The 22,375-nt window shown below is 34.0% G+C and overlaps 1 protein-coding gene across 2 annotated transcripts in view; it reads right to left on the bottom strand.

Annotated features, from left to right (window-relative positions):
• Window positions 1–22,375, bottom strand: part of LOC150102386 (sodium/calcium exchanger 1-like) — a 362,807-nt gene that overhangs the window by 55,219 nt on the left and 285,213 nt on the right. For both annotated transcript variants that reach the window (XM_090399718.1, XM_090399719.1), the window contains 2 exons: window positions 11,378–11,529; window positions 1,941–2,040 (listed from right to left, as the gene is read on the bottom strand). In XM_090399718.1, coding sequence (XP_090255844.1) covers window positions 1,941–2,040; window positions 11,378–11,529 — 252 coding nt within the window. The remainder of the gene's footprint in view (window positions 1–1,940; window positions 2,041–11,377; window positions 11,530–22,375) is intronic.

The raw sequence follows: 22,375 nt of genomic DNA, 5'->3' as shown, positions 1-22,375 counted from the left end.
ATCAAATATTTGAGTTCTGGTCGTTATTTTTCCTCCCAGCACAAATTTTAATCCAGTTCATGTGACATTGTTTTCCAATTTGAAGAAGCAGCTGATACACATAAGCGCTAATCTTTGACGTTTACTGTTTACAAGATATTGCTTTTCAATAACAAGCTACAGCTTTGAAATAAATGGCAAATAATCCAGCAGACTCTTTTCTCACTGCATAGTGGATAAAGCCTATCGGTTCATCTCAAAACATTTCGATCATACCTTCTATAATTTTGCACAGTATCAATCCATAGACACATTTATTATGTCTCTTTCAGAACTTCATTTACGTTGAAAAATTAAAATTTGCAACGCCTTTCTTTACCGGATTCGTGGTAAAATTCATCCAGAATAGCAAATCCCATTATGCACAAATATAAAAGCTCTTCACACCCAGTTGTTTTTGTTGTTTATTGTGAAGAAAGAACTGAAATTGCTTCATTATGACGATAGTAGCTAGATACTTTAGTAAGATGAAATATTCAACATTTCTTAACTAAATAATTGAAAAAAATGTTTGTTTCTACATCACATAGTACTGTTTACCTTTACCTTTGCATGAGTATTACATTTAGTGAAAGGCACAATAATTTTGGGACCTATCTACCAACCTTCTCGTGCTTTTTTTTTAAAGGTTTTCATTGACATGATAGTTCGCTTTTGGGTTCTGGTCAGAAGCCTGGTAGAAGCTCATAGTATTTTAATACGAGCTCATAGAAGCTCGTATTAAAAATAAACGACTTGTATGTTTTTTTAGCAACCCGGCTAAGAGTAAGCCTGGGTAACAAGCTTCTTGTTACCCAGGCTTACTCCAGGCTTATTGGTAAGGAACATAGGCACTTCCTGTTTTTTACATAGTCTTCTATTAATTTATTTTGGGAGTATATCAGATCTCATTACTATCAGATTACCATTATTATGATGATGACCAAAACTTTAAAAATACACCAAAAAGATGAAAGGCTGTTATCATTATGCTTTTGAAATAGAACTATATACCGAAGTATTCATAAAGTAAGCAAGACTGTATTTCAAATATGCTATCAAAACTAGTTTTAACCTCATAATGCAAATTTGGCTAAAATATGGATTTGTATTCTTTGCTTAAATAGTGGTATAATATTCAGGCTTGTAGTTTATTCACTATTAGATCGATTTCTAATTATTACGAGTAAATCTGATATACATTTTGGTATAACCAAAGTCCGTTTATTATTGATTTATAATCAGAATTATAACCGATTAATATGGATTTTCATATCATAATTTTTTTTCAAATTAAACAAGGATCAGTCGATGCTTTAAAATGCCTTTTTAATAACGGTTATTTGAATGGTAAGGCTTGTAATGGTCCTTTACCCATCGATAGTATTCAACTCTGGCTAAGAAGTATATAGATGATTATTATGATATTTTCATTTCAATCCTCCAAAATTATCTTTTATCATGCACTTTCTAGTCTCTTTTCTACTTAGTTTGATTTCAAACGGACCGTACTGCATATTTGATATCGTGTAACAAGACTTGCAAAGGTTTGGGAAATAAGGTTACGCAATAAAATAAGAAGAATTTTTAATAAATGAACAGTAAATAGCAGTTAGATATTAAGAATTATCTTCTTTTGCATTCATTAGTATGAAAAACTCGCATCAACTCTATGCTCATGAATTCTTTTCTTTTATGCATAAAATTCGGGTTATAAAAAGTGGTTGTTCTTTTAAAACAGTAAAGCTCTTTAATTTTTTATGCCAGTTTTATAGCTTTGTATAGAGAGTTATAAAATTGGCAATATCGATTTACAGTGTTCACAGTGAGATATTTAGTTGCTCGCTCCCCCCCCCCCCCTCTCTCTCTCATTTTTTTTTTTTTTTTTACAAGTAGCCTGAAAAAAGTTAAACAATTTTTACCTGCGTTAACGGTAATGGCCTCGATAAATTGTTCCTTCCATGACGATGTTCCAATCATTAGAGACACGTTGGCTTTCTGGAACAGTTTATCAACTGTATTCTGTAAACAGAAATGAAATGGTCTACTTAATCCATCGGATTGCAAATATTAAAATATATTCTAAGATTATCATATTAAGCAGATTTGTAAAGAATAAAAAGCTTTGAAACGCAAATACAACTAAAATTGTGAAACCAAATTTGTCATTCACAGTACGAAATTCACTTGTTAGGAATCATTAAACTATGGAAAAAGAAATAATTTGCAGCGAGAACTGGCAATAGAATACTGAGAATAATTGAATTACAGTGATTACATTTTAAAATATTGTCAAGCTACTGTAAGTTTTGTTTCTCTTCTTCATTATATCTAACCTTTAGAAGTGTTTTAATATCATAATTTCATTGGAAAATTTCGATGAAGCACTTTTTTTTATATATATGAAGAGAAGAATTATTTTTTATCTCTCATGCCAATATGGGTTTGATGATCTTATTCATTTTGTGCTTCTAAAACAACTATTATTTAATGCAAATTTTCATTAATAGGTAAAAGACCAAATAGAAGATATATGTATTGTGTATAACGTATTACAAAGTGTAGCACGTTATATCATGTATGACGCGTCATGCTTGTGTTGCTTATATCATGCTTATATTGAACTGCAACGAAATAAATATAGTAAATAAATAAATCCCCTAATGCCCTTTGCGCAGCTCCTTTGGCCCTAGCTCATTTTTGAAGACAGGGAGGGGGTGCAACCAGTCTCCATCATTTAGCCTTCACTGATAGGGAACTCAGGGCTGTCAATGAACCAAGAGTTTCGGGAAAGAGAGTATGATAGACTTTACTACCTCGTGGTCGTTAACTCTAATAGTGTTATTATTATTGTCTGTAATAGTACGAGTTCTACGTCGACTCTTTGCACCCATTAAATATTGTAATGGCTACAATGTTGTAAGATTTCTAAGCAGAGAGTGATATCCAATATCCGATTTGGCTTTAAATAAATCGAAATGATCCAGAGGATCTGAGATGATCCGGCGAAAATACGAAAACCATTTTTTTTTAATGAGAAGAAAAAAATAAATCATTCACTTTTCATTTGGGTTTACTTGGTTTGGATTACGTAGCTTTAAGTTAGGAAACAATATTGTTGTTGTGTCAGAGTGCTATCTAACGCACCTTTATTTGAAAAAATAAAAAATAAAATAAAACTGTAATTCGAATTCAGATTTTTCCAATCAACCACTCCAAAAGAATAATCACTTTTATTAACTTAAAAGTCGGTTTTGTGACTAACTTATGTGATCTCTGTATTTCTTGATACATATTTTAGATTGAGTTAAACTGATAGCTGAAAGTATGGGCACTTTAGGCAAATTATGTTTGATACCAACAAGCATTTATGAGTTTGATGTTTGTTTATACTTTTTAAGTAAGCTAGTTTGATATGGTCAAAATCTGATTCACTTTAAGGAGGATCCTCTAAATTCCTAAAAAGATTCTGACTTATGAAATCAATCTACACTTTTGGTAAGAAAATGGCTTATCAGATAAAACTGTTTGCATCTTTTTTTTTTTTGATATTCCTTCTAATATCCTTTGAAACTGCGATCATGATTTTTTATGATTATCAATGCTACGGGAGATTGTCTGAATTCTGTAATTTAATAAATATCACTCCTCACCAGAACCAAAATGAACACCGGGAGAAATCAGAAGCGAGGATATAGCCTCAGTAAATAAATATGGTAATAAGACATTCAATTAATAAAAATCAAATCGAGCATAAATTATCGTTCAATTAGTTTAAAATAATTGTAATGTTTTTGAAACCTTTAAAAAGTTTGATCTCGGTTTAGAGATTCTGAATGTTTCATAGTTGAAGCGATTCATTCTACTTTTTAAATCTTCTTTTTCGTTAAAGCAATATTGATATTATTGAAAAAATAATCATTTCTTCAAGCGCACTAAAAGACGTTGAAGAGTTGTAATAGCAGTCATCACTCGTTTATATATATTTTACTTTATTATTGTGTTTTAATCGATTGATATTATATATGTGATGGACTGTTCTGCCGACTGCTCATTCCCGATATTGTGAATCTTGAGGGACTTTTGGATTCAACTTGCAGGTCACTATCGCTCCATGCAATATCTTTGCATTTTAGCTGAGATATAAGAAATCCATATTTTCTAACAGAATAGAGATAAACGAAAGCTTTCACAATGAAATCCGAGTTTATGATAGTGAGAACCTACACTACAAATCACCCAACCGTTTCAGCGAGTGAACTCTACATTTGAAAGAGCCTGTCTGTTCTGTTTTGAAAACGTACTATAACTTGCATTGTGGGTTTAATTTATTTCATTTTATTTGTTTGTTTATTTATTCATTGTTATATTTCGCACACGTTTTTTTAAAGTTTTATTGGCTTTTCTGATAGGTAGAAACCCAGAGTGAAACTGTCAAGTAGTAGTCAACAATTGCAACTTGGAAGCGAGTCTGGCAGGTTGCGGATAATTCACCTGTCAAGCTTCAGTTTTATTGTTGTTCATTGTGTTTTAGCATTTAATGTTAGCATAGCCTTTCTCTTCTTGAAAAAGCCAGACAGACCCTAGCTGGCGAAACTTGTCGACGATTATGTATATATATGTTTATAAAAATCATGGTCCAATAAAAAATCCAATATAATGTATCATATTCAGTTTTATTGTTCAACCGTTGCCGATAATCCACCTTTCATAACGATAATTCACTTTTTAGACTTCCGTTTTATTGTGCAACCGTCATGTTATTTAATATATGCGAATTTTTATCCTGCTCTGCTAAAATACTTAGTTTTTATTCGAGCAGAAGCGTTTTGGAGGCTTTTTTTGCAAATTTCCTTGTTTCTTGACGCCTTTAAATACAATTTACTTTAATAATTCAGAATAACATTCTTTATAAAATAGTGTAATCTGCTGTAAGATCATTGTTCATCAGACTCTTCCAGTGATAATGGGTTTAAACATAAAACAGACAAAAATGATAAGGATGAGGAACATTATTCTAATCTCTGCTCAATTAAAAATATGGAAGATTTAACGAAAAGACTTGAGCAAGTTTCGTAAATCGAAAGAAAAAAAAGAAAGAAGACGCTAATCAGAAGAAAGAAATTGTAATCATCATATAGGAATCAAGAATATAAGAGGTCAAGGATAATCAAATTAACTTTGAACATAACTTATAATTCGTTAAATGCAGAAAAAAAAATACCATTTGGTAAATGCTTATTTAAGAAAAAGGTCAAATGTAGCATTTAAAGATGTTTTCTGTTAGAAAACATCTTTAAATTCTACATTTGAATCTGATAATTGAAAAAAATCGTTCTCATAACCTGCTCAAACCCATATTCAAACTGTTTCCTATTTTTTAAAATTTATATACACTGTCTTAGAAAGAAGTCAACGGACCCCCCCCCCCCTCATGCACAAGGTACATCATGGCATGTAACGAGTCGCGTGTTTGCAGCCACTTTAAATTGGAGGAATATGATGCTCCCAAGTCAGTGCAACTGTGTCCAGATGAAATAGGTATGAGAAGAGAACTGTCGGAGTTTGAAAGAGGCGTTGTGATAGGATGCCATGCTGCAGGCCTATCTGTTCGGCAAATTGTTGACAAAGTGAGTCATCCCAGGTCAACAATCAATGATACCATACTGAGATGGAAGCGCTGGGAATTAACTGCAAGTGCTGTCCACAGTGGATGACCTACCACATTCACCGAACGTGACATGACCGTAGGGTGCAACGTAGGATAATATCTAAAAACCCTATTTGTCGGCCGACGCGTTGAATGCGGAGTTCCGAGCATCGACTGGAACCTGAACATGCGCAAAAACATTCATAACTTAGACTCACAACATTGGATTGCAATATCAACGCTCAACATTAGCCGAATCACCATGCAGTGTCGTTTTCAGTGTGCAAAGAGCGTGTACACTGGACTCGGAAGCTAGGAATGCTGTGTTTAGAGCCACAAATCAAACTACATCCATTACCGAGAAGATAGACTGGTGTAGGTATGGCTGATGCCTAGTGAACGTCTGTTACCAGAGTTTGTAACCCCAACTATGAAATTCGGAGGTGGCGGTGTTATGATATGTTTTTCCTTGTTTTGCCTTGGACCTCTGTTTGTGGTGCCACGAACATTGACCGAGAGCTATATGAGCATTCTGCACAATGGAATTCAGTGCTTTCTATCTTGTGGCGTTTCTAAATTATCTCTTTCAGCAAGACAATGCACCATGTCATAAGGCTACTGCTGTAACTGCGTGGTTTGTGGACATGCACTTCACCATGCTTGACTCCACCACAGAACCCTGATCCACAGTCTTTGGGACGAATTGGATCGTCTGGTGAATTTGCTCCACAACAGTTTGGGAACTTATTACATGCCTATAGGAAGAATGGTCTAAAATACCCATTCATTGCTATCGTACGCTTGTGAAAGTATGCCCAGTACGATTGCTGCAGTCATCGCAGCGAAAAGAGGTCCTATATCTCATTAGGTGGGGACCATGGCTGTTTGTCCCTCACACCATGATGTCCGATGACTTCTTTCCAAGCAGTGTTCTTAAGGATACTTTAAGGATACTATAATTTATGGTTTTCTTTGACTAATACACTAATCATAGTTAGTAAGCCCCAACTGTTTTCGTGTCATAATGTATGATATACTCTACTAGGACTTCTGATCAGTAGTAAAATATATGCTTTCTTCACTTTTCTGTTTTTGTCTAAGCGACTGTGTTTCTATTCCTACTCCGCTTTCTTATGTTTGGTAGCTATTCAGTGTGTTGTGTTGCTTGGTAAATTCGAAAATTAGCTAGAATATATGTGTTTTATGATTATCCAATCATTGCTGTCGGATAATGCTTATCTCTTAGGGGATTTCTAATTCTTAGACTTCTAATGTTAACAAGTTAGCATTCTAATGTTAACACGCTAGAAACGAAAAAATATCTCATTATTTTTTAAAATAATGAGATATTAAACCGAAACAATTTTGTAACTTATTCGTTTTCGGGTCTGCAAATTCTTCATTAGGAAAGAGGCTAATATCCAACGGGAGAAAACTGGAAGCATTAATGACTGCTTCATAAAACATCTTATTTTCAAGAAGATGATTTCCAGACTGCATACTGGTAGTCTAAATGTACTTGATCATTTTTTTCTATTAATAATTCATAAACTAGTTTTATGGGTTTTTTTATGTTTCACATGCATGCACTCTTCACGTTTTTAAACATGACGTTTTAGTGATCATGTTTCCAAGCGTGTTTTAAGTCAGACTTCGTTTCATAAACTAAAGATCATTTATGCTGAACAGTTATAAGCCTCTGGATAAAGCGGGTCTTATTCTTCTTTTTGTGCCTTATCCCATCTATTTGGGGTCGGCCTTGCGAGTCTTTTTTTTTCCATTCTTTCCTATCTTGTGTCACTTCAGTTGCCCCACACTCTTCCATGTCTCTTCTCATCACTTCTCTCTATGTGTTTCTCGGTCTACCTCTTCTCCTCTTCCCATCCACATTCAGATTCATAGTCCTATTTACACTTTCAACTGCTGAGTCCCGTTCAACATGTCCAAATCATCTTAACCTGTCCCCCCCCCCCCATTCTTTCCACTATTGGTATCACTCCCAAACTACCTCTGATAAATTCATTTCTAATTTTATCCTTTCTTGTTACTCCGCAATCCACCTTAACATTTTCATCTCTGCCACATTCATCCTTTGCTCATGTATTTTCTTTATAGCCCAACATTCTAAGCCATACAACATGGCAGGCCTCACAACTGACTTATAGAACTTCCCCTTTAGATGCTTGGGATACGCTTGTCACACAAAACAATGCTGGCTTGTCTCCACTTTAACCATCCAATGCTAATTCTACCAGTCACATTTTCATCAATCTCACCATCTCTCTGTAACACTGAACCGAAATACCTAAACATTTCTTTCCCTTCCAAAATATAATTTTCGATCATTACTGAGGTATTCTCTTCATCATTTCTTTCTCCACTAAAACAGCACTACATATATTCTGTTTTTGTCCTACTCAGTCTTAATCCGTTACATTCCAAGGCCTTCCTCCACTCTTCTAATCTTGCATTAACCCTCTCTCTTGTATGCTCAATCAAAACTACATCGTCTGCAAACATCATACACCATGGTGCCTCTTCCTGCATCAAAGATCATCTAATATTAATAAAAATAAATATGGACTATGGACAGATCCCTGGTGTAGCCCAACTTTCATTGGGAAATATTTAGTGTCACCACAAGAACTTCTTGCAGATGTCTCATTGCACATATCTGAATATCTTGAATGATGCTAATATAGTTAAATGGGACTGATTTTCGTCGAAGTGCTCTCCAGAGAATTTCTCTTAGGAATCTATCGTATGCTTTCTCAAGATCTATGAATATCATGTGCAAGTCTTTATTCTTTCTCTATACTTCCCCATTAGTTGTCGTATGCAAAAAATTGGTTCAGTTGTTGGCCTTCGATCATTTCGACCTTCGGCACAAAGCCAAACTGATTTTCTGTGATTGAAGTTTCCATCCTAATTCTTTTCTCTATGACTCTCCCAAACCTTCATCGTATGAATCTTGAGCATGATACCTCTGTAGTGTTGTACAATCTTTGATATCTCCTTTGTTTTTATAAATCGGTATCTAGAAGCTAAGAATCTAGCATCTTTCCTTCTTTTAATATTCTATTATAAAGTTCAATCAATTCATGTCTTTCCCATTATCTTCAAACTTGTGCCGGGACTCCATCTGGCTCCAGAAAATTAAACCCTTATGAGGTTTCATTTTCTTTATGGCTGCCTCTACTTTAAGTGCTAACACTGTTAATCGTTCCCATATTAGATATTTCACGTTCCACTTGTTCTCTTGGAAATTCCTCATTCAAAAATCCATTAAAATACCTTCCCCCACCTACTCTTTATATCATCATCCCCTGTCTTATGCTATTGAACAATTTGAATAAATTAGTGAACGCCGTCTTTCGAAATGTAAGCCCGAGCTCTGTTCATGCAAAATATACCAATTACCAAATTTTCTTATATACTAGGGATTTCCGAAGATTACGGTAATACTTTTTGTTTCCTCTAGGATGTTTAATAATAGGAAGTTGAAATTATACACCAAGAAATAAGTTAACATGCACTACTTCTCCCCAAAGTCTCCAAATTTATTCATGCACTTGTCCCAGCGATATATCAGTTTATCAATACCAATACCGAAGAAGTCCGTGCCCACACTTAGTAATCAACGTCACACCGTTCGATGAACTTCCTCACCCGTAATGAAATTCTTTCAGAAAGGTATTCTTGAGGGGACCGAAGAAATCGAAGTCTGAATGCGCTATCTGGACTGTAGGAGGGATGTGTCAGAGTTTCACAACGATTACAGCACAACCACTCACGAGTGGTGTGTGTGTGTGTGTGTGTGTGTGTGTGTGTGTGGAGTAGCGTTGTCGTGCACCAAAATCACGCCGCTTGTCACGAGTTTTGGTCGTTTGCGTCGAATGTTCGCTTGTTCAACGTTGCACAGTAGAGCTCTGCATTGATTGTTCCGTCCTTCGGCAAGAAGTCCATCAAAGAATGCCTTGGTGATCCAAGGACACTATAGCCATGACTTTTTGGACAGTGGGAACAGTTTTGAATTTTTTTGCACATAGGCGATTGTGGATGTTTCCTGGTCATGGAATCTTGTTTGCTCTCTGGGGTAGAGTGATGAACCTATGTTTCGTCCCCTGTGACTAGGCGAACCAGAAAATCCTGTACTTTGTCACTGCATTGCAACAGATTCTCCAGACGCATCCCCATGTGTGTGTGTGTCTATATTTTGCCTTGTGCTCCTCTGACAGTTGTCGGAGCACCCATTGGGACCACACCTTTCGAAAGCCATGGATATAATGAACAATTTCGTCAACAGTGGACTTACTCAAGTTCACCACTTGTACAATTTCACGCAGTTTCAGTCCCCGGTCTTCAATAATGATGCCCTTAATATGCGAAATGCTGTCTTCTGTCTTGCTCGATGTCAACCTTCAATGTCAATACGGCCCGCCTTAAATTCACTGCACCAAAATAACCTACTTCTTTGGCAGCATAACCTTTTCGCCATACACAACAACCATTTCACGGTGAATGTCACTTGCTGAAGCCCATTTTGCTTGCAAAAAAAAACAAAAAAAAAAAACACGATTAATTTCAGGGACACCTGTTTTGGACCACACTCACACGGTGCCGCCATCTTGCAACTGGAATTTGCTGTGAGGCGATAGGAGTTCCACAATGCAATTGAGGGAATATCTGTCCACTGTGTTTTATCTCATTCCCTTTCACCATTATTTTAAAAAAAAATGCGTTTCCTTACTTTTCGGAAACCCTCGTAATAGTGAGCGAAGTTTCATTCATTCTTTTTTTTTTAACTGAACGATAGTCATTCAAGAATCTTTATTAGTTATTGTCAGCATTGATGTCCTGTTTAACACTTTCGAAAGTAAATGAGCTATAAAAACAAATTATCTTAAAGAGAGTAGATTATCCCCAATTCTGGCTATCAGCAGGTAGTCGTCCCCCCACACACACCATCACCGGTAGTTGAGTACATTTTTCTCCACGAGAAGACGAAGAGAATATATAATAGGCACTGCTTCCATCTGAATGCTCCTAATTTTAAACAGGGATTATTATGTGAGATCTGCAGTCAATTTTTCTTGAATTCCAGATTACAAATGCGAGTTTCTTCCACTAGAAAATAAAACGAAAACAAAAAAATACATAAAAACATATTTGCCCGCTCTACAGATTGACTAACAAATGTTTACAAATTCTTCTGGTCGATGGCTAGAGTCGAACCCTTAAGGCTTTCGTCTATCAGTCTAGCAGAAGTTAACATGTATCTTACACAGACACCTGTAAAAAAGAATTACAAATTGCAGTGAACGATTTCGACTATCTTTAATAAAATGATAATATTTTCCATTAGTATTCTTTTGTCAAGTGTGGTAAATCTTTATCACAAGTTGTGCTTTAGCAGCTAAATCCAGTTTCGAACAAACATTAACGTTTTTTGGTTGTGGAGCTAAAACATGTTACAATAATATTCAATATTTTATGTATAACAAATTTTTTGCATTTAGTTTTCTCTGAGAAATGTTTAAACCAAACTGGTCTACTTTATGTAAACAATTCATAAACAATATTTTGTCATTAAGGAAAATGATTAATAGTTAATGTGCTATTAAATATATTTGAAATAGTTTAGTTTTCGTGAACTAAATTCATGAATTCTGTGACCATCACGTTAAACTCATGAAATGATGAACTCACTTTAAATTCTTTGCTTTCTTTGATCCTGATCTGGCATTTGTATTGTTCTCCGAGTTTTGGTTTTCCTTGAAGAGCAATTTTTTCTTCTTCAGTGAGTTCGGAATTCGGCGAATTTTGATTGATATCTTCACCTGATTGTTCTCGTAACAAGTCTGCAAGAAAGGAGTATGCCATTTAGATTAACGTACTGTACTCCCTTACCACAAACATATTTTCATAAATAATGCATGAGCTGCTCTTCTTTGCTTAATTAATCACATACACTATAGTTACTGTAGTGAAATATAGTAATTTATTGTGAATGCATTTAATAATTCCCGTGGATACCAAGAACTGTAAGTTAACAACAGTGCCAATTCAACTGCACTTAGTTTTGGTGATAAAGAACGTTAAGGTGGAACACTTGTCAGAAGGTTAATGGAAATGATATTGGATGAACGAACGGAAAAGAATTGGCATGTATGCATACCACGAAAAAGAATCCTAATCTCACCAAATATTACACACAACAATTTTATTATTATTATTTTAAAATTTCGGTGCCTTTCTAACAAACATTCGTGCATTCTCGATTGGTGTACAGTGCTAAGACCAACTTAATGTTGGTTGGGCCTGTCAGTAAAAGAGATAAGGAAAAACAAAGTATTATTAACAGGAAAATTTAATATTATACACATTGATTTAGAGAATGAAAGCCAATATAGCCAATAATAAATGTTGAAGCATCTTCGCGATAGTTATCTGATGCAACAGGTATACACTTGCTAGAGGGGATGAGATCTTGGATTTTATAATTATTATCAGAGGAACTAGTGATAGACCACAATAATTAAGTAGAATCCCTGTGTGATAACGATCATTTGACGTTAGAAAGGGAATTATTTAGACTGACAAGAAATGGTAATTAGATGGCATCAGTGAGGGAATTAGAAAGAACTGTGATGCCATAGTTAAGAAATATTAACTGGGAGACATAATTTGAAAACAGCAGAGCTGGCTGGTTTCTCAAAAGGTGAGATATCCCGTGTGTTTAATCAGTGGAAAAATCACCACAGTGCTTGGCTAGGAGGCGTTTAAGACTGTGGTACTAAGACTGTCTTAGGACCACAATTAATTAATTAATTAATTAATTAAAATTATTTATAATTTGTAATTAATTTTACATTACTTTATGCAATGAACCAACATTATGAATTGGAATAACACTTAAAATTTTCTAAACAAAAGGTGCTGTCATATTACATGCTATACTTATTCTGTTGCTGTTTTTAATGGTGCAGCAGAAATAGAACAATTACTTTTTCAAAAACGCTTTAAATCACTCTTATTATACTTTACAAAGCGCCAAGATGGTTTTCACTTCACATAAGAACTGTAAATCATGTCTTTCTCTATTAAAAAAAAAAAGGTTTCGCTTGAGACAAAAGACAGACGGCAGGTGATTTTCAATGACAATAATAGGTTCCTTCTCCTCCCCTTTTTTTAAATTTAGCGGATGAACGTAATGAACTTGCGCATTCTCTAACACTTGAATGACTGGAATGCGGACACCCGTAAGTCACTTCTCTTTTGCCTTGGGTCACTTCCGAATCAAAAAATTAGAATAATCAAAGAAAATGTATTGAATGATTTGCAATGCTAATTTATTGCATAGAAAATAATTATTACCAAATATGAATTAGCATCATCTAAACCTACGTACTTTGTAGATTATATAATAAACACATAAAAATGTAATATAAATTATAAGAAAACTATTATTTGAAAAATTCATAAAATTAGAATAAATTTAACGTGGTTCAAAATATTATCAACAAATTTGGAATATTCAAAATCAGCAAATTTGGAATTATAATATTCCAAATGTTTCCGATTAGTTTTGAGGAGAACATAAAAATAGCATATTTCAGTAGCTGCGGGACTGATTCGTGTGAGGAATCGTTTGCGCGTGGATTTCAGTTCATCATTTGTTAAACATGAGTCGAACGAGTAACATATCGGAAGCTAAGAAGTTTCGTATGATATCTCTACACAAAGAAGGCCAAAGTTTGTAGCTACGGAATTGAAATATTCTCAAGCAAGCGTAAGTAGAATGTTGAGATAGTATTCTAATAACTACAGTTTCCAAAATAATCGCTGCAGTAGCGATCGAAAGGTAATAACGACATCAAGAGGCGAGAGGAGATTGAAGAATATCATGAAGAAAAACCACTTCGAAAGTTTAAGGTATTTTCACAGGAGATGGAAAGAACTAGATGTGAATGCGTCTATAAATAAATTTAATACATTTACAGAATTTATTGATCTTTTCAATAGACGGTACCCTCATTACCTTTAATTAAACCTTAAACAACATTCCACGGGCAGATAATACTTTGGTTACCGCTTTTGAAACCCTTTCACTGTCTCCCCCATCACTGCGGAACTCAGTTTGCCAGACTGAGTGCATTGATCCAGATGTGATTTATAAAAGGATTATAATAAAGAGGAAGTGTAACTGCTTTGTCTGTACATCACAATTACCCATTGCTTTCCTTTCATCGTTAGCAATGTGATACTGAACTCAGTACCCTTTCCAATAGCACTTGTTGATCTACTCTGTCTTGAGTTTCATACAGTAATTCTCAACTATATACTACTGAGTATGGAGTCATTGCTATCCAAAATGCATAACCTTGAACTAGAAACAACATTAAAATGGCACAATTATCATTGCCAATAACTACCAATATATTCAAAGACAAACATCTTTGGCCGAGTAAGGGTCTCCAATTCGAACCCACTATAGACAGTGGATTCGAATCCCGTTGTGACATGGATACTGGTGAACTTCTTCAGAGTAGACAAGCTTACTTATTGGAGGACTGAAGTAGCTTGAAAAAAATTCCATGTTTGATCTGTTAGATCAAGTTCTTAGCTAAGCCTTGCCCACTCACTGTACCATTTACGCTATAGGTTTACAACATTTTTAAGCAATTGAATCTCCTTCTACTTCATTCTAAACATTATTTAATATAAAGACTGAATAATAAGCTCAAGAACAAAGTTGTACATCACAACACTAGCACTCTACACCCTTCACACACCACTTTCCAATACCTATCGTTCTCATATTTATACCAACAGTTTGTTTTTCGTTTCCATCTGTCTCATTTTATTTGGTACTCTTCCATTTGGTATTTGGAAATCAGCAAAAGTGTAGGAATCTCATGATATAACTATTACCCTATCCCGATCGATTCATTATCATCATCTGCTTCTTCCTTACGTGTTAGAAAAAAATGGCCTGTCGTGACTCCTTGGCTTCATAGAAACCTAATTAATGTTATTATAGGACGGTTCATCTTATCTAATTCTCATATTGTTGGGTCTCTCAATTCGTGTATTCTCAGGCCGGTTTTTCTATCTTGCCGGTAATAAAACCGCTATCTTCATATGAGACTAGATAATTCACCTGGAAAAGCCATTATAAAGATTCTTTGCGTCCTGGACAGGATTCGAACTCAGCTCGAATCCTGTCTCGATTGTCACATTATAAAACGTGAGTACAATGGCCCATTGCGTTGTCTTTATCGTTGATAATGTGACTCCTGAACTTCAGTCCCCTTTCCAGCAGCACTTCTATTTTGATGATAGGGTGTTTGAAATACGTGGGAAGAAAATACCGCCATCTCAAAATGAGATCCGATAACTCACATAGAAAAGCCCTTATAAGATTCTTTTCTTCCTGAACAGGATTCGATCTGAACAAAGCCATACATCAAATCTGAATTCATATCCTAATTAAATTAAAGATGCCAAGACATTACATTCTTGGTTTAATCCTTTATTCAGGTGTAAGCAAACAAACTTTTCGCGTGAAGTACCCTAATTATCCATATCCTAATTACTTTCAAAAAACTTCGAACTACCATTAGAGAAATATTAATAGAACTCTCATCACTGTCTCGCCTTTAGCACTGCCTTTGTTCTACTGGAATAAGGAATAAGTCAATCAACGAATCATGGTAGTAAGATTTCAAGCAAATCCATTTACTATATCAATAGTCCAGATATATGCACCCACATCTGACAGCACAGATGAGGATATTGACTTATTTTACGAAGATCTGACAGAGACAATAGAAACAATACCAAATCAAGATGTACTAATTATTGAAGGAGATTGGAATGTCAAAGTAGTAATAGATAATGATGGTTTGGAAAGCGTCATACAAAAATATGGTTTTGGAGAAATAAATTAACGAGGTGAAAAAAATGTTAGAATTTGCTGTGCACTACGAGATTCCAGCAAAAGGAGTGTAGAAAATGCACGTGGCGATCAAATGATGGGAAAACCCAAGAACATGATTGATATGATTACGATTAAAAGAAGATGGATAAAATCAGTACAGAAGTGTCGAACTTTTCAAGGAGCGGATATAGATTCGGATAATAGTTTAGTGATTGCACACATCAAGTTGAGATTAAAAAGAAAATATAAACCCCCGCACCATGAGAAACGAAGAGATACAGCAAGAATAAGTGAAGCAGAAATAGAAAGAAGGCACAGAACAGTGTTAGAAGAAAAACATAAAAGTGTGGACAAAGAAAAAAAATTCGAATCTATGAGTGAAAGGAGGAATGAAGGCAATAGAAGAAACAGTACCAGAAGAAGAGAAGATCAAGAAGTGGATTAAACAAGAAACACTGAAGTTAATACAGGAGAGGAGAATGTTGAAGATAAAAAGGGATACATCAGAACAAATAAAGGAGCAATATAGAAGAAAGTGTAATGAGGTACAAAAGCAGTCAGAATGGATAAGATGAAATGGTTAAAAGCCCAGTGCAATAATATAGAACAGCACTATGGGAAGCATAAAACTAGGGAGGTGTATTATTATTATTTGACACCTCCAGGGAGTCCAAAGACTCATCAAGGAGTCTTTATAGATATAAAATGATTAGAACCATTAATAAGTGGCCACCAAAACAGACCACAATTAAAGATGAAAAAGGCAAAGTATTGATGAATAAAGATAAAATTGTACAGCGGCGGACAAGATACTACAGTGAATTATATGAAGAAAAACTAGATTTAGATAGCGTTGTGAAACAGAAAGATTGAGAACACAATTGGAAGCATACCTTGCAGCAGACGAGCAAGCAGGATTTAGGAAATATAGAACTACAATTCAACAGTTTTTGACAATGCGGTTAATAGCAGAGGAAAGCTGGGAGAAAAAAAACAAAAACACATATACTTGCTTTGTTGATTTTCAGAAGGCATTTGACAGCATCGACCAGAAAGTGACATTAGCAGTGCTAGAATCTTATGGAATTGATAGAAAACTAATATCTATATTAAAAGATGTTTATAAGAATGCAGTTGCAGCAGTTAGAATGATGATTTGGGGAAATGGTTTAGAACAAGCAGAGGTATTAGACAGGTGGACCCAATATCACCAAGCATTCCTGCAACCTACAATTTCTGATGGTCTAGTACTGCTCCAAGTTACGTTTATAATAATTTCCTGATCTGTAATTCCCAACATACCTTAACAAGCTGTTACGTACATGTTTACATCAAGAATTGGAGCTGCCTGGTACTCTCCGACTGTAAATGAAATATCAACTCCATTTATTTTTTCCTCTTCTAAATGTGGGATTTTACTTCCACACAACAACAACAGACAATCTATCTCGAGAATGCACGCAATTCAATTTACAAATAATATACTTGTCTTATTGGTTGCTTTAGCATAATCTAAAAACAGATAATCATTTAATTAAGATTGCATTGTTTGATGAGCTCACCAGATCCAACACTCATAATCTTTGACGCCTTTCCATCAAGTGCTGTCGAAGGTAGTTATCGTCACTCATATTCCATTTCTTTCTTTCTATACTTTTCGTCTGTTTAACAGCACATATTGCCATAAATTGCTTTAGGTTTGGTTGTTGTATTGATGAACAGTATCACTATACAAGAATGCGATTACGAAACGCACCTTTGTTATGATTGGCTACAATTATTTTCTTCCTTTGTCTCTATAAATGTTTCTCGTTTGTGTTTCCTTTATAAGGTTTCCAGGTTATTTTTGGTCATTGATGGTTATGAATTGGTATTTAAAAAAAATCTTAAAACACGTTCCTCAGTTGTAAATCATCTATTATTAAAATCTTCATTTGTAATAATAGAAACTGCTATCTAAGCTCATTTATCTCTTGATTGTGAAAATTTATGACTCTGTTTACTACATCTAAAAATAAAACAATACTTTTTATAGTTGTTCTTCATATTTCGTATAAAGAGCTCGTTCTGAATGTCTTAGAGTCTCATTTCTGTTGTTAAAAAAAAAGGCCGATAAAAATACTGCTGACATTTTAGAAATTAAAAGGACTTAAAAAATCACTTTTATCATTAACTTGAGAGTTACGAGAAATTCTTTGTTATCTTCTCAAGGTAAACAATAATGCTTGAGAAATGGATGCTTATGTAAAAAAAAAAAAAAGTCATGGAATGCCCATTCGTTGGAAAAGAAATGCAAGGAATGTTATGAAATCCACTAGATTATGATATATCGCTTGTTTTACAAGTACTCAAGTATTTACTTAAGTATTTACATGGAATGCTAATAAAAACTCTCGTTGTTATAAACGCAAGCTTTAGTAACTTATGAACTTCGTACTTTAGTAACTTAAGATATAAAACATATGCAATCAATTTTCTAGATAAATCAGTTCAAGAAATATATTTTTGATGTTAATCCTGAAATCAGTTTGGAATAACCGGTCTTATATATCGTCTTTCCATCTTGCGCTTCTATTCTAATCTAAAATTCTCACACATACTATTTCCCAGATCTTTTTCCTGTTTTCGATCGTTGTTATAAGACATTAACATGCCCAGAATACCATATTTTCAGTTGATTAACAGAAACATAATATAATATACAAAGAAATTATATTTTGTTTAGCTAGTGACTCAGTCTGCAGTGACGACGCCCTTTCGTTGGAAATACTTGGGTTCGATGCGAAAAAAATTTATAAGGGCTTTTCAGCTTAAGGTACGTTCGATGGTCTCATACAGGGATGGAATGGTTTCCCTGCCAAAAACTAGGGTTTTTTCGTTTTTGAAACTACGCAGCTTGCAGACAATATATATTTCAATAGGCATAAGACTAATCACCCTATCCTACTAAATTGAAGGTTATGGAAACCAAGAGAACTTAGCAGGCAATGGGGCTTAATTTTATTAAATTATTAATTGAATGTATACTGTATTTATTATAAATTTAAATACAGTATTAAAATTAAAATTTAATATATATTTTAAAATTAAAATATTAAATTTATTAAATTTTATTAGTTTCCATTCGTATTATTGCCGATATTACATTGCATTATGTAATTTTGAAACGTTTTGTCAAATTGTATCCTGCAAATAATGAAATTGAAATAAAGTTTAATATTGCTAAAAATTCGTAAATTTAGAGCCGATGACTAACATGTATAATGACAAAAATGAATTTAATAAATGCCTAATGCATTTTACGAAATGCATCTAAAAGGGTTGTCTAAAATATGAACTATAAAACTATAGAACTATATAATACAGATATGAACATTAAATAAACAGTTGCCTAATAACAGAAAAAAAACCTAATCTGTAGATATAATGATAATCAAAAGTTTGCTGAAAAGATAGGCCTGTAACATGGCATCCTATCATTACGCTTCTTTCAAACTCTGTGGTTCCCTTCTCGCAGCCGTTTCATCCGAACACAGTTGCACTGACTGGGAAGCTACAAACACGTGACTCGTTACATGGCACAATGCGCCTTGTCCATGGGGGCGTCCGTTGACTTCTTTCCAAGCTGTGTACATAAGCACGCATAAGATTCGTTTTTCTGTCCTTCGGTCCGCAATATATTTGACTCTGGATGAACAATTTTTACTCAAATTTCGTACTTAGTATCTTTACGAAAATGTGCTTTTTCTTTTTGTTTACAATAGTGACTTAAACAAATTAAAACAAAACAAATTTTGTTTTAATCGGACTAATTACAGGAGTACAGAGATGTAAAACATATCCTAATCATAAAGTCAACAACTCTGGTATAAAAGTTCGCCCACCGATTAGAGATCCCTCGACACTTCTGCGCATGTCAGAAAAAAAGAGAATCCATTCCGATAATAGGGTAATCAGTCCGTAGTGTGGGATGAGTTGTTTATTATTACAGGTCGGAAAATTAACTTCTCTTTTATGATTATTGTAGTTAATATGTTGCTTGTATAACAGTTGGAAAATTTTACCTATAAAGCACGTGATTTCGCGTGTTGGCGACCAATTCGTACGTCCTTCATTTCTTTCTCCCCTTCAGCATGAATCGACTATTCTTGGCAAGACGCCAAGCAGAGACCTACAAATGGTGGGCGAACTATATGCTTGGATTAAATTTAATAAACTTTAGGATTGTCATGGACAGATTTCCATATTTCTGGTCATTGGTTTCAATCTGATAATTTTCATTGGCAAAGTGATTTATATTTTGACGGAATTTAGTGAAATTTTACATTTAGGATCTCCATTAAATTTTTTCATTTCGATTTTGGTTATAATCGGACATTTGTAGTAAAAACAAATGTGAAAAACACAATTATATGTTTGGAGTAGAAAAATATATAGAATATTTAATGAAATGCACCGTAACGATTAACAATGTCATCAGATAATACTTATAAGTATTATGAGAAATATTACTTCTTGCGAAAAACAATGGGCTCACCTGTAGATGAACAGTTTTAAGCTCTTGCTGTCTTAATGCCTATTTTATCAGGTGTTAAGGGCTCTTCAGTACGTTCATTTTCGTTCTTTCCACTGTTTGTAATTTCATTTTTATTGAGGAAACAATCTGAATGTTTCTCTTTTTTCATTATAATGAGTTATTTATTTGCAAAAATATTCGCAATGCTACTAATAATTTCTTTCTCCGAGGTAAAATTTAATTTAATGAAATTTAGCATTTAGATTCACTATTCAAATTTGTCGAGACATTTAAACAGACTTAATGATGTTATTAGATAAAACAAAACTATGTGTGCAGTACATATGCCAAAAACTGTACTAGATTCAATTGTGGTAACGAACGGTGACACTGTATAGACAAGAACAAAACAACACACCTTTTGTGGATTGTCTGAGATACTTTTCTTGCTTAGTTAGCATATATACCGTAAATAATTTATTTATTATCATTTGTAACCTATAGTATTATATCTCTTCGAATAGTCTTGCCTATTTTTCCCTAAACGCTCAATTTCATTTAAATTTAGGCGAATCGATAAATGTTACTAAATTTTATGTACTAAATTTCATTTAGTATTGTCTGGCTGGAATGGAGTCAGGTAAACGTGGTCGGATTTAAATCAAAATTGAGATGATGTAACAAATTTTTCTAAAGATTAAATGTTCCAAATTTCCATAAAATCTCTCCATCAGGGAAATTTCAATAAAATCTCTTCAGGCTATTCTTTGAAATATAATCTTTCCATTATTTTGAATTTGAACTTGGACGTTCAGAGTTTGAATGTCCAAGTTTAGAAGTAAGCCTTACTGAAATCAGTCAAATCTAACTAATGATCTTGTTCATGATTTAAGAATTTACTTAAAAATTACACTGTCTGTGTTTAAAAATTCGCATAAAAGGGCAAAGGTTTTTTTCCCTCTTTCTTTCTTTCGCTGTGTGAACTTCTCTTCTAGCAATGATGTTGATGGAGGCTATTGAGCGAAGGACAAAAAATAAATTGGAGTCTGTTCATTAAATTTTCAAACTCTATTTCTAATGTATTCATTAATTTCAAATGGCAATGCTCTTCACATGAAGGAATCATAATTAACGAGTTTTCCGGAAACGTAGAGGAAGAAACACAAATGGCAAACATTGAACTCAATTTGAAGTGTCATAGGACTATCTTTGGTTGCAACTTGCATGCACAAACTTTGTCGTTTTCTTTGCAAAAACCAAACAAATCAGTTAAAAGATTATCGAATAAGAAAATGATTGCAGACAAAGGGGTTTCGTAATAGTGACATCATTCCTTATCACAGCGATTAAACCTGGAATTGTTTTCATCGTATGTACTGTGGACATACGAGTAATTTTGTTTTACTTAATTTTGACGCTCCAAATCGTCCGATTGAAACCAAAATTGAAAAGACTCGATAGATTTTAATAAAGAGATTTTAATAGACATACTAAATTTTCATTCCAGCTGGTTCAGAATTGTAATACTCGTTCGAATCAAAACGTTTTTGCCAAATTACTAAAATTCTCCGATTGAAACCAAAATTGAACCGCTGAGAGTTTCTAAATGTCTAAATCCCAAATGTATTAAATTTGTTTCAGCCAGAATGGAGTTACTGCAATATATAATATCGGTACTTTTTCTTCTCTGCCATTCTAATCGTTAGATTGAGACAAAAATTAGAAATACTTGATACATTTTCGTAAGGATTCTCCATTACCGAATTTGAATAAAATCTCTTCTTCCTAAGTCCTAGAATAATTGCTTACTTATTGATCTGACAAAAACAAATTAATAAGGGCTTCACGCATTTTGCAATTCATTGTAATTTTGTATGAAGTGAAAAAAATGAGATAATGAAATTTCTGTTTTATACAGTGGAAACAGTGGCGATGGCTTCATATATCATAAACTTAAATTGGCTCAAATTTGTGACTCAGAAATCAGATAGGTTGTTTTTATTAACATCCAAATGTGATATCCGATAAAAGATTAATGTTTTTGAAAAGTATTTTAAATTATCTGGAACTAGAGAAGAGAGAGTTCGTTATCTTCCAGCAAGTAACTTTTTGGGGAACAAAAAAGCTACTCCTTAGAAAAATAATTATCGAAATTTCCAATGAAGATATTAAAATCTGGACTGGAACGTGCCACTGAAAACACATACCCTTCATTTTTACTAGATTTCTTCCCAGTCAACATTCAGAA

This window comes from Typopeltis vanoorti, chromosome 10 (assembly GCF_054136105.1).
Source record: "Typopeltis vanoorti isolate ZY-2024b chromosome 10, IOZ_Tvanoo_1.0, whole genome shotgun sequence".
NCBI classification, from domain to species: Eukaryota; Metazoa; Arthropoda; class Arachnida; order Uropygi; family Thelyphonidae; genus Typopeltis; species Typopeltis vanoorti.
Note: the sequence above shows the minus strand (reverse complement) of the source record. Positions and strands in the feature narration are given on the sequence as shown.